Source organism: Artibeus jamaicensis, unplaced genomic scaffold (genome assembly GCF_021234435.1).
Source record: "Artibeus jamaicensis isolate MK-2021 breed Jamaican fruit bat unplaced genomic scaffold, CSHL_Jam_final scaffold_286, whole genome shotgun sequence".
Taxonomy (NCBI): domain Eukaryota; kingdom Metazoa; phylum Chordata; class Mammalia; order Chiroptera; family Phyllostomidae; genus Artibeus; species Artibeus jamaicensis.
In genome coordinates this window covers 2870650-2884595 of record NW_026522034.1, presented here as the reverse complement: position 1 = coordinate 2884595, position 13946 = coordinate 2870650, and the positions used below count along the sequence as shown (strand labels likewise).

The following is a 13946-nucleotide window of genomic DNA, read 5'->3' as shown; positions in this document are numbered from 1 at the left end:
GAGCCCAAATCCGTGCTTTGTAATAGTTCTCTGGTGAGGACAAGGGACTTGGGTTGCAAATTCATTCCTTAAGAATCAAGCTTTATTTATTTACAACCCCCCAAACCCCCAAAACAAAACAACCCCCCCCCCAAAAAACAAAAAAGTTTGGGGCAAGGGGAAGACAAGTTTTACACAAAAGTACTACACAACAGTAACTCCCTTTGGTAAAAAGTGTTATAAATGTCTCGCACACCTGTTCATAGGTACTAAATCTGAAGCCATGTAGAACTATGGTACACAAGAAGCTAGAACAGTTATGCTAGCACATCAAAGCATATTTCTTTTAATAAAAAATTGACAGTATGTACATTATTTACAAAAAAAGGAAAAATCAAGTTAAAATTGTGTGTGTGTGTGTGTGTGAGAGAAAGAGTAAAGCTGGTGGATGGCACTAGGGCAGACTTGTAAAGAAGCAGGTACAAAACAGTTCCACGGGAGCTAAAAAGGACTAATTTGAACTTGTTGAGTTTGATAACCAGAGGAGAGAGTAAAAGGGAGACAAACAAGGGATTTGTCAGGAATCAAATCCACAAGATGATCAATCCGAAAGCCAAACTGTGGGTCCCAGATAAAATCTAATGGATGCTCTAGATGTGCTTGAGTGACCAAGGGGGAAAAAAAGAAAGAAAAAAAAAAATCAAATCCAGTTTTGTTCCCCTGTGTGGGGAGAGAAGAGGAGCAGTGACCATGAGAGTTACAACCCATCTGGGCGTTGCATCCTTCCCCAGTCTGTTTGTCAACGTACGCCCATCCAGCCAAGATGTGAACAGCACCTGGTTCCCTCATCGAAGGTCAGGCCCCAGGAGACTCCAGTCTTAGCTCTGCTGGTGTGTGCAAGCAAGCTGAGTGTCTGTGCTTGCATGGATCTCCCCCTCCAGGGCAGGACAATACCCAACCCCCTTGGGGAAAGTTCCAGCTCCGGTCGACTTTGTAAGGTACCCATGTTTATTACATGTAGCCCACTTGGTGCCAGGCTGCACGCACAGATTAGGTGGCCATGTCCCAGAGAGGCCCAATGAGGCTTGAAAGGCATCTTCCTTGATTCTTCAGTGTGTGTGAGGGCATGTGAACCCACCCCCACCCCACACGCACCTCCCTCAAGTTATCTGCTCTGGCTTTGCAGTTACGGGGTTTTGAACACTGTGCCATATTTGACACGGTACTTGTTAATGCTCACAAAGTGCAAGGTCTCTGTGTCACAGGTGGTGGTACAGGGCACCAGGCCCTCCAGCCCCTCACCCATGAGCCACTTGCTGGTCTCTGCTGCCATTTCACGGGGCACATGCTCCTTGGTCCATTTATCTACCCAGGCCTGGAACCTCTGATGTAGCCTCTTGCTTACACGCTCATGGGACTGCAAAACAGACAAGCAAAAACAAACAAACAAAAAAACCCATGAACTAGGACCAAAACAAACAAACCAAAAAACCAAACCAAAAACCAAAACAAAACAAAAAAAACCCCAAACAAAAAAACCAAACCAAAACAAAAAAATAAAACCAAAAAAAAAACCAACACCCCTTCAAATACTGATTTGGCCGAAAAGTTTGTTTAGTTTTTTTCCATATGATGGATGGCTCTAGTAGTGCTTAGTTCTCTTTAACTCATTTGAAACAATCTTGTTAGACTGTATTGTGGCAGCTGTCATATCAATGTGCATTAAAAAAAAAAAAAGAAAGAAAAAATCACCTTATCAAAACTGGTGAATTTTTGTGCAGCTATTTTAATACTGAAGACTGAAGATACATAACCTTTTCAGCATATTATGCTTTATTATTTCAAGAAAGGTAAAAATGCAACTGAAACGCAAAAGAAAAAAAGATTTGTGCGGTGTATGGAGAAGGTGCTATGACTAACTGTGAAGATGTCAAAAGGGGTTTGTGAAGTTTTTTGGTACCATTGACATATTGGCCAAATATGTCTTTACTGTGGGGCTCTTTCATGCATTGGAAGACGTTAGCACCACCCCTGGCCTCTACCCACTAGAAGCCAATAGCGGGAGACAGCCAACATACTCAAAATACCCAAATCAATAGTTATTGGTAAAAATGAAAAATGTCTTTTATGAAAAAAATTAAACAGACTTTTTGGCCAACCCAATGCAAAGCCCAATTTTCTCCTAAAGTAGCAAAGGAAAGATGCAGGCTCAAGTCTCTGACACCACTGGTTAGTGGGGGTAAAACACAATAGGAATCTATGTTTAAAGAAGAGAATTCAAAGGGTAAGAACACAGAGCTTGTAAGGAGCTGGAACCCATTGAGCCACAGAAGACAATGCCAACACAGGGTCTGGGCAGGACAAGCTCAGTGCTTCTCAATTTTAGTATTCACTAGTATCACCTGGAGAACTTGATAAACATAGATTTTCTTGTTTCCATCAAGCTACATTTTAAAATCAGCAACACAGCTGATTCTAATATGCCCCCAAGTGAGATGAGTTGCAGTTGTCGGTCACTTCCATAGCAGCATGACAATCCACTTCTAAGTAACAGGACAGCTGAAGTAACAGAGTGGCTTAAAACCCACTCTCCTTCACACTATTACCTCTACCCTGCCCACCAGAGTGCCAGGCACAGCAGATCTTCAGTGGAGGTTTGCGTTCCTACCTTTTCATCCTGTAAATATTTATTGGTGCTCATGTGCAAGGTAGAGCAGAGGAAAGGGATGAATTAGGATTGCCCAGCCACCCAAAACTCTGAATCAAGAGACATATATACAACACACAGCACCATGAGAGAAGTACATTAAATCATCCACCCAGCATCTCCTACTTAAATGTTTTATTGTCCCTTCAAACTTAATCAGTTCAAAACAGAGTGGTATCTGCCCCTCAAACATGGTAACTCCTTCCTATTAACAGATATATCCCTGAACTTCCCATTTATTAAAGCAAAAAAAGAAAACCAAGCAACAAAAACTGCCAGGCATCATTCTTGGTGTTCTTTCTCTAACCTCAAATGGGAATCTGATCATTACCTGACAATTATATATTTCCAAATTATACCTCCAGTCTGTCTAATTCTTACAATTCCACCGCCTTCTTTCTGCTAGCCCAGGTCACCATCACATCTCATTTGGACGAGAGCAGTCTTCTGAATGGTCTCTAACCTTCCAACTCTGTGCCACACCCAGTCCCATTCTCAGACAATCCAAGCCATCTTTGTCAACAACGTCCCAGTGTACCACAACCAAATCCAAACCATGGCCTATGAAACTAAGCAATGTGGCCTCGACCTACCCTACCAATTCCACATATCTCACTTTTGTTATGGCTCTAGCCACACTGATGCTTTTAGTTTTTCACACATTCTTTTCCCTCCCAGCCTTGTGATTGTTTCCTTTGCCTAGAAATTACCAACCCCCAACTATTCACCAGGCTGGACCCATGTCACTGTTCAGGTCTCATGCATCACTTCCTCAGAGAAGTTTCCCCCCAACAAAGGCTGGACCTGCACATCGGTAACCCTTGGTCACTTCACTTAGTTTCTGTCCTTGGTAGTGTGTACCACACTGCCTTATATGCCCTACTTCATGCTTGTAGTCCCAGGGCCTGGCTCAATACCTGGTACATAAATACACCATGAAGCTTTCACAATTGAGAAGGACATGAGGACAGGCAGGCTTTATACAAGCAATACCACTTGAAAGTAAATGCTGGGAGCAGCTTCACTGGAAAGTGCAACCAGCTGTTATGGGTTGTTTTGTGCCCCCCACCTCCAAACTCAAATGTTCAAGTCCTAATCCCCGGCAACTCAGAATGTGACCTGATTTGGAAATAAGGTCAGTACAGATATAATTAGTTAAGATGAGGTTATATCCTGTTAGTAGGGTGAACCCATAATGCATTGTGACTGGGGGCAACATTTAGACACAGACATGTGCACAGGGAGAATGCCATGTGAAGATGAAGGCAGAGATCTGCAAGCCAAGGAATACCAAAGGGTGCCAACCAACTACCAGAGCCTAGAAGAGGCAAGCAAAAATTCTCCGTCAGCCCTCAGGAGGTTCGAACCCACTCTGACAACACTTTGAACTTGGACTTGTAGCCTTCCTCTGAGACAATAAATTTCTATTGTTTAAGTCAAACAGCCTGTGTGGTACTTTGTTATAGCACCCTTAACAACCTAATACACTAGCTTACTCAACAACTCTCAAATCCAAGTAAAGGTTTTCATAAAGGAAGAGAGAAAAACAGAAAGCCTCTGGGGTAGGTTGGTCCTGGCTGGGGAAACAGGTTCTCACCTGGTGAGCCCGGAGCAAGGCAGTCCTCCGATACATGTAGTCTTCAGACTTGATCACGTATACCATCTTGTAGGAGTTCAGCTTGAACCTACACTCCAGCTTATCCAGGCTATCCACATTCTCCATGCTCTTCTTGCTGTTTCCTTCCTTCCCTTCCTTTTCCTGCTGTTCTCGACCACGCTGACACTTCCGGATCCGCCGCAGATTCCTACAAAGCAGAAAGCTCTGAAGGATGAGAGCTGGTCCAGACAGATTTCCATGACTCCTCCAAGAGTTTTCCTATTATATGCCTTCACAGCACTCATCATAATTTTAATTACACACATACCGAAAAACATTTCAACAGTAGGAATAAACAGAATAAAAAGCAGAAATCTTCACCTCCTACCCCTAATTCAAGACCCACTTACCTTGGCAAAGGTAGACTCTGTTAGTGGTTTTGAAACCTGGGTCTCCCTGAAATAACATATGTAATTCATTCACCATGGTTCTCTGCCTTTGGAATTTGTTCAAGACAAAAATCGCATCATACTATAAATATTATTCTATTATTCTCAACTTTTCACTGACTCTCATGAAGATTTTAGTTTTACTACACACAGATTTGTCTCATTCTCTTTAATGGCTGCAGAGGAATGTGCCTCAATTTAACTGTTCCTTATTAGGAAACAATCAGGGGTTCCTCACCTGAAGCACAGAGCACAGAAAATTATTTGAATGCCTACTTTTTTCAATTCTTGCAAAGATGGTACATAACCAGTATCATTTACATACATAGGAAAGGAGATAAACATCAATGGATGTCTTTGTAGGTATTTAGAGCTTAAGTCTCTCCAACAATAAGTAGAGAAAGGTTGTGAACTAGGCAATTATATTGTTTCCAATACTTTGTCATTAAAAGCACTGCTTCAGTGAGTACTCTAGGACAGCAAGTTCTTTGGTCCAAGGGCTCTTGGCAGCCCCAAAACCCCATTCAGGAGCTCTGTAAGATTGATACTACTTTCATAATACTACTAAAACATTATTTGCCTCCTCCCCTCTTTTTAGTGCATTGCTATTTGTACTTGTAGTGCAGAAGTAATGAATAAAAATGCTGGTGGTGGCACCAAACTATCCTTAGGAGTGTTTGTATTCTTCTCTGGCCACATACTAGATGGCTTCACTTAAGAATGTTCTTAATGCCCTGGCTGCACTGCTCAGTTGGTTAGAGCACCGTTCTGTGCACAGAAGGGCTGCCAGTTCATTCCTGGTCAGGGCCTAGGTTGTGGGTTTGGCCCCTGATTGGAGTGTGTACAGGAAGCAAATGATCAATATTTCTCTCTCACACTGATCCCCCCACCCCTTCCCCCCTCTCTAAAAATCAATGGAAACATGTTCTTGAGTGAGGATTTAAAACAAACAAACAAAAAGAATGTCTTTGGATGAAGAAATAACACTGTTGAATTAAATTTACACAGAGAGCCCCATTGGAGATACAATGGAACCCTCAAAGAAAAGCACCCCGGTTGCAAATAGATCACCAATTTTACCCAGAAACAAACAAACAAACAAATAAACAAACACCCCTTAACTAGTCAACCTAGGATATGTGGTACATATTTTCTCTAAAATGAGCAAGGTTGCCGGTGCTTCAAGGAAAACATATTTGTTGGCAACAGTAAGATCTAAACTTTCAAGTAAAACTATGAATTTGGGTAAACTGGTACCTGCCAACAGGAGCTGACAGCTTCCCATTATTTAAAGATGTGTTTGATGAGGTCAACAGCAATTTTAATACATGAGATTTTTTGGATATAATAAAATGAAAATGTGTAAACATTTGGTAGGTCTGCATGACTTAGTGAATTATTACTTTCCAAATAACCAACTGTATGAAGTTATAAAATCATAGATGAAAAAGATTCAAATTATAAGATAAACCAATGGTTTGACACAACTGTAAGAAGAGATCATTGACTTTCATTGCTACTGCAGCTTAGTTTTATAAAACTACTGCTTGAAGGGTTGTTATCATATCCCAGAATATCCAATTATCTGAAAGGTTATGAAAATAATCTTCTCTAACCACATATTTGAGTAAGACCAGATTTTCTTCACATATTTCAATCAAACAACATAGTGAAACAGACTGAATATAAAAGCGGATATAAGAATTCAGCTGTTCTTCCATTATGCCAGACATGAAACAGATTTACAAAAATGTAATGCAATGCCCCTCTTTTCACTAATTTTTGTTTTGGAATAGCTTTCCATTAAAAAATTATTTATAACAATACAATGGATTTAGTATGATCATTTTTAAAATGAATGAATTCATAACACTTTTAAACATTTCTCAACCTTAATTTCTGTGGTAAACATTCCTACATGTAATGCGATAAACATTCCTACATGTAATGCATATAAATGATACTCAAGCTCTAAGACTGAAGGGGGTTTCGAGGCCAAAAAGACAGAAACTTCGCTACAAGGCAAATTATTAAGGAAGCAAAGTTCTAGGGTAAAGGTCTCATACATGAACAGCCCTGACCCCAAAAGGAATTTATCAATTTATCTCGTTCCCATGGAAGATGAAAGTGCCTCCCTTCCCTGCACCATCTACAACACAGAATACAAATCTTTTAAAAACTTTGCCAACACAGTGGTTCCTGGGACATAAGCACGGAGACTAAGTGTTTTATTGAGAGAGGGGCATGGCACAGAGCAACTGCTTGAAGTCTGCTCACCCATCCATGTTCTGATTAGGACTAAGTTTATAATTCTGGATAACAACTTTCTGAACATATAAGGCATGCGATTTCAATTCCAAACTTTTGGGAAGAAAGAAAGCCAATCTACTATAGCAAAACTATTTCTACTTCTGAAACTCTTCTTTAACTTCAAATAGAGGATCAACATTACAGTCTGCCCACATATGGCGGTGGGAATGGATTGAAAAGACTCTGTGAAGAGAGTTAACATAGCAGGCTTAACAAGCTATCCTTTGAGAAACCCACTTAGAAGGTTATCCCTTGGGATCTTGAATTTTGGGAGAGTTTCCACTATTCCCTAAATGGTCAAAGTGGTTTCACTGTATATTAACTATTTCCACATAATATATGGTTTATGCTGAAAATGTGCTTTCTTTCTGGAAATCTGGAATTCTGGTACATGCTAGGCAGAGGGTACCTATGCAACTAGCATCCAATAAAAAACTATGGCACTGAGAAAGAACCTAATAAGCTTCCTTGGCAGACAGCATTTCAAACAGATTTTCAGAATTCATTGCTGGAGGAATTCAGAGCATCTTGTGTAACTACAAAGGAAGAGGTCTCCTGTAAGCTCTCACTTGGCTTACTCTGACTTTGTCACAGGTGCCCTTTCCCTTTGCTGATTTCCTATCCCATGTAAGAAAAGTTAGTTATTCTCTAAAACTCTCACTTTCCTGATGCTATGGCATGAGCTCCAGGTAAACTCCTGGTATAACTGGAACACAAACCTTGATTAGTATCCTCAGCAGACAGAGCAATGAATACAGCAAGTGAAAAATAATCTCACTCTGGCCAGTGTGGCTCAGTTGGATGGGCACTATTGCTCAAACCTAAAGGTTGCAGGTTTGGCCTTCCAGGTGCATACAGAAGGCAACCAACTGATGTTTCTTGTCATTCTTTCTCTCTCCCTTCTCCTCTCTCTAAAATAAAAAAGAAAATAAAATCCGCCCCCCCCCCCCCCCAAGAGTCTGATAGTCATTTAACTCTCCATTGCCCAACCGTGCACAAGTGTATCCTGCCCATATATGACTTGGTTCACTCACCTTGGGAGAAATACTGGTTTCCGTGCCAGATGTTCACGGAGCTCAGGAGAGGTAGTATCAGAATTCATGTATCGCTCCACATAGTCTGACCAGCGCTAGGATTATAAACGCAAAATAGGGGGGGGGAAAGAGCACAAAACCTGAATTTCATCTGCATCAGCAAATTCTATGACTAAAATGTCTGAGACCCCTAAAATGTCAAGATAAAAAAAATCTCTTCCTATAGTAAAATGCTTGTTACTTAGTATTGAAATAGCTTAAAAATTCTGTTAGATTAGCAATTTTCAACCTTTTCCATCTCATGGAACATAAACTATTTACTAAAATTTTGTGGCATACCAAAAAATGTACGTTTTTGCTGATCTGACAGAAAAAACAGGTGTAATTTTGATTCATTCATGCAAAATGTGTGGGCTATCAGTGTGTGGGCTATTGTTTTTGTATTTGACAGGCCAAGGGAAAAAAGGTTGGTGACTCTGACTAAATAGTCAGGTATTGGATGTTTTAAAAATTCTTGTAGCAGCTGAATATTGCTATGTTACATAGCAAAACCCACGGTTTCTCTGAGATGCTTAAAAATTAACAGAAGTCACAAATGTGTAGAAGATGGCTCACTGACAAGTTTTATTTCCTCACAGAGCATTTAGAAAAAAATTTTCAGAGCATTTTTATTAAAAAATAAAATATTACTGGCAAATGTTTGAGAATCACTCTTCTACATTAAAATCTGGATTTCTGGAATCTCTTTTAAAAAATTTAATGATTTGGTAACCATGAGCCCATATTCCCACAAAACATTCTCCCCTCCACTGACCACCCAACACCATATGTGTGGCCTGCATCTCTCATTAGCATTAACAATTAGACTCAGTTATGATAACCAGCTCACTCTGTCTACTCTGGTGAGTAGAGATCTTCTGGTTTCACCTGATCCAACAAAAAGTAAAACGTGACACAAAAGAAAAGATGGTATCAGGCAGATGGCACTTCATTTGCTGTTTCTTACACTTTCAGAGAAAAATAGAGGGTGCCAACCATGAGGTTTCCTCAGAGGTTATTGTTTCACTGAGAGCTAGATGAGATTGACATCCATCCCGAACAGCTACCACCTGGCAGCTATGACCTGTGTTTTAAGCATCAGGTCCTAACCCCTGAACAGGCCTATGGCTATCTTGGCCTTCTAGGAAACAATCAAGCTCAGTCTCTCAGGATATGACAGCTCCCTTCAGCAGTTTCTACAATATACTTATCATACCTCTGCTTCTACAGGGTCATCCGAGTTCTCCTCTTCTGTGTCCAAAAGCTCAATGGTCAGCTGAACCTGGCCTTGGCTCTGAATGAACATAAGCTGCAAATAAGAAACCTGAGTGTAAACAAAAGACCATCTCCAAAGCTATAACCTAGTTTCTCAAGGACCTGGAGGTAATCAAGTCGTACCACATTCTGCTCCAATGGAAGAGATGAGGAGAATAGATACTCAAAAGCTTAGGAGGAAGGTGATTAAAATGGCAAAAGTTTAATCTTGCTTCCAGCAAAATGAAATGTTAGTGTAATCCCACTTCTAGGATTTAGTACAAAGATTTACACCAGTCTACAATGTTTAAAGAAAGTGATCTGCTATAATGGTATCGGTCACACTGTAAGTTCTTCAAACTCTTGTATTTAAAAGCAATATACTAATAAGAGGCAAAGCTAAGTCCTGTTTTGCACAAAAGAACTATTAAATGATGGTGGCACATGGATCTCCCCTTTCAGGACACTAGGATTCTAAATGCCCTTATCCTAAGGGCTTGCTGCAGACAAGGTCACAATCCACATCACATGGTAGTACCTCAGTGCTTAGAAGGAAACTTTAGAATCATTTATATTTCAACCTCCTTGGTTTATAAAAGAAAAAAACTAAAAGTCATAGAGTTCTGGTTTCAAACATACATAGTCAGTAAGCAGACAGGACCAGACACCAGTTATGGTTCTTGGTGTTGTTCTGGAGAAGCTTTAAAAATTCCTAATATATATACACAAATAACAAATATAGTTTCTTCCAAAATAGACTAAAAATAAAACAAAACCCCCCTGCCCCTAGGGGTTTGCTAAACTCCCCTACCCATAGGATGACCAAGAGTTTCTAGATTAGACTACTGCTCTAAGAAAATCACCCTTCAAAGTGATATTGAGTAGACAGTCTACGCTCTATGTGTTTAAAAATGAACTTAATTTCACCCCAATGGTCTCTTCCGTTGCCTGTCTTGTTAGGCCCTTCACCAAGTGTTCACCCAGCTCCCTCTCCTCTGTAACCACTCTCCAAGTCTTGACTAGCTTCATTATTAGACTGCCCACATCCGTCACCCACCCAAACTTGGTAATTGCTTCCAACAGTAAACATGCGTCTGATTCCTCCTTATTCAGTTCTACCAAACTGATCTTTCTGAAAACTCAAACCCAGGGGGATATTTAGTCTTTAATAATGCCTCACAGCTCACCAACCACAAGAGAAGCGGAGCCATTTACTTTGTGTGGCTCTAAAGATCCTCTACTACCACTTAGGTCCCCTGTCTACACGCCTCCTCCACCAACAGCCCTCCTATACTACATTTACTCACCACACAGACGTGTGTGTCTACTACTTATCAGGCAGGGGCACACTCAAAATAGAACATGGTTTCTTGTTTAGAGATCAATTTAATAAAGAAAAGATAATATAAACTACTAGATTTACATTAATTATAACTAAGTAACTACAAAGGTACTATTTTAGAGACATGAGCAATATGATGTAAGAGTAAACAATTCCTTCTCAGTGAGATGAGAAAGATTTCACATCACTGAAGTGAACCCTCAGCTGAGCACTGAAGGATATAGGAAGAGATCAATCAATTTCAGAGAAATTATGACAGCGACAACTGCATTTTAATAAGTACATAAAAAGAACTATACCTCACCCCGGCTGTTGTGGCTCAGTGGGTTGAGTGTGGGTCCGTAAACCGAAAGGTCACCAGTTGGATTCCTAGTCAGGGCACATGCCTAGGTTGCAGACCTGGTCCCTGGCTGGAGTTGTGTGAGAGGCAACCATCGATGTACTGTATTTTGTCATGTATAGTGCATACTTTTTTGCTTAAATTTTTGAGAGAAAAATAAGGATGCACATTATACACAGGCAGTACTAGACTGTGGGTGTGCATTATGCATAGGGGGAATTATACACGGCAAAATACAGTAGCTATAGCACAACTATTGATGTCTATCGCACATCAATCCCCCTCTCTTAAAGTAAATAAAATTAAAAAAAAAAAGAACTATACTCCTCTCCCCCTTGATAAGGTACAAGATATGAATAAGAAATAGACAGAAGAGGGAAGGAAAGGGCAACAGTAGAAAACACAAAAATGTGAATTTGAAGTTTGGTTATACCAAGTGTCTAAGGAAATCAATGCTGTTATGAAAGTGCACATGGTATAGCCTAACATTTGGAAGAGTGAAAGAACAATCAATATCCATTAAAATTTAAAACATGCATACCCTCTGACCAAGTAATTTCACTTGTCTCTAACCTAGACAAATACTAACACATCAGCGCAAGGATACAAGTATTGGGTTGGCCAAAACATCCATTTAGTTTTTTTTCTGTAAAATAAGACACACTTTTCATTTTCACCAGTATCTTTAACTGATTTGGATATCAAAATATCCTATGGATGTCACTCTAAAGTATGTTGGCTATCTCCCGATACTGGCTTCTCGTGGGTAGCAGCCAGGGGTACTGCTAAGCATCTTCCAATGCTTAAGACAGTCCCACAGCAAAGAACTATTTGGTCAACATGTCAATAGTTCCAAGAAATGTCACAAAACATTTCTGATACCTCCACAGTAAGTCACAGCACCTTCTCCATACACTGCACGAATCTTTTTTTTTGCATTTCAGTTGTGTTTTTACCTTTCCTGAAATAATAAAGCACAATATACAAAACAGTTACATGTGTCTTCTTCCATTTTTGATATTAAAATGGCTGCACAAAAATCCACCAGTTTTGATAAGGTTTTTTTCCAAATGCACATTGATATGACAGCTACCACAATACAATCTAACAAAATTGTTTCGAATGAAGTTAAAGACAACTAAGCACTATTCAGAGCCATTGTAAGAAAAAAGCTAAATGAACTTTTTGGCCAACTTGATACAAGGAAATTCTGTTCAATGTAGTACTGTGAGATAGCAAAAAAGTAGAAATAAATGCCCATAAGAGAATGACATTAAAAAAAAAGAATGTGGTACATTCATACCATTAAGTATGACACAGCAATTAAAACTGGTGGATCTATATAAACCAAAATAGAGCCATTGTATGACATATTAAGTGAAAAAAGCAGGATGTAAAATAGGCACAGTCTAATATCTACTCCTATATATACATACATAATGTGTGTAAATGCACAGAAATGGGTCTCTGGACATACAGACAGCTAAAAATGCCTGATTTTTAAAATATCAGTGTAGAATGTACATAGAAAAAATAAGGAGAGAGGACGCTGGAGGTAGAGGTGGTGGCCGCAGGGGTTTTGAAGGGCTGCGTATACTTAGCACTAATATACTAAAATTTTTTCTCTATGTAAACATAGAGGATCACTGTGGTGACACAATTTTCCTGGTTACAAAGCCTTTGTTCCTGCTATGCTCTGTCTCACTGACAACTACTCTCATCTACACGGTGAATCTGTCCATTCCTTCATTGGCCCTTGCCACAATTTAATATCCTGTTAACTCACTAAGGGTGAGGATGCTAATTTTGTTTCACCATTGAAATTCACACACAATAAAGTCATAACAAGTATTTATAGATTTAAAACCCTTAAAAGCTTAGGAAATCTCTTTTGTAGTGGGAAAGTCCTTAGGTATTAGAAAATCAGATCTGAGGACTGAACAAAGAAATTTGTTTCCCGGTCTTTGTTTCTAAATTAAGCAAACATTAATGGTGATGAATTAGAAATGAAAACAGTGAAAAGTAAAAGCACACAACAAAGTGAAAAATCTGGGGTCAGATTATTAAAGTACATGGAACATACACAATGAAGTCAAATTGTTACCTACCTTGCTCTCTGCTCGGCCAATGACAACCCTTGTCCTGGGCCATATGACCCTGCCCTTCTTGTGTAAATACAAAAAGGCTTTGCTCAACTATGCACGTTTATTACATAGCTGTAATAATAGTACACATGCTTTTGTATTTTATTTGCTTTAGTATTTTTGTAATTTATAATGAACTTTTAAGGGCTGCAAAACATGCCATCCCGTATTCACACAACAGGCTGCCATTAACCATTCCCAGAGTGAGCTGGACATTTAGACTGTTTCCAGCAACATGCTTTTCAAATCAGCTACTTCAGTGGTGGAGAACTGGAAACAACCCAGGCGTCAAACAAGACAGGCATGAAATATCAAATAGTCACAAGATGTTGAAGACTCAGAAGTGTCGCTGAGAGAATAACTTACTGAACACTTTGCCCAATATAATCTCTTTCAAAATATACATAGGCAAAGAAAAATCTAGAAATGACATCAGTGATTATGTCTGGGAAGAACTGGAGGCGATTTTTCTTTTCTCTGCATTTCTTATCTTTTCCACAATAAAAAATTATATATATATATATATATACACACATTTTTAAAAAGATTTTATTTATTTATCTTTAGAGGGGAAGGGAGGGAGAGAAGAAGAGAAATATCAATGTATGGTTGCCTCTCGTGAGTCCCCTGCTGGAAACTGGCCTGCAACCCAGGCATGTGCCCTGACTGGGAATCGAACTGCAATTGTGTGGTTCACAGGCCCGCACTCAATCCACTGAGCTACACCAGCCAGGGTAAAGAATTATATTTT

At 39.6% G+C, this 13946-nt stretch overlaps 1 protein-coding gene across 1 annotated transcript in view; it reads right to left on the bottom strand.

Moving 5' to 3' along the window:
* Positions 1-309: 309 nt before the first annotated feature.
* SIN3A (SIN3 transcription regulator family member A) overlaps positions 310-13946 on the bottom strand; it is a 65195-nt gene continuing 51558 nt past the window's right edge. Inside the window, exons 18-21 of the mRNA XM_037130984.2 lie at positions 9332-9424; positions 8077-8171; positions 4284-4491; positions 310-1396 (exon numbers count right to left, since the gene is read on the bottom strand). Coding sequence (XP_036986879.1) covers positions 1166-1396; positions 4284-4491; positions 8077-8171; positions 9332-9424 — 627 coding nt within the window. The 3' untranslated portion in view covers positions 310-1165. The remainder of the gene's footprint in view (positions 1397-4283; positions 4492-8076; positions 8172-9331; positions 9425-13946) is intronic.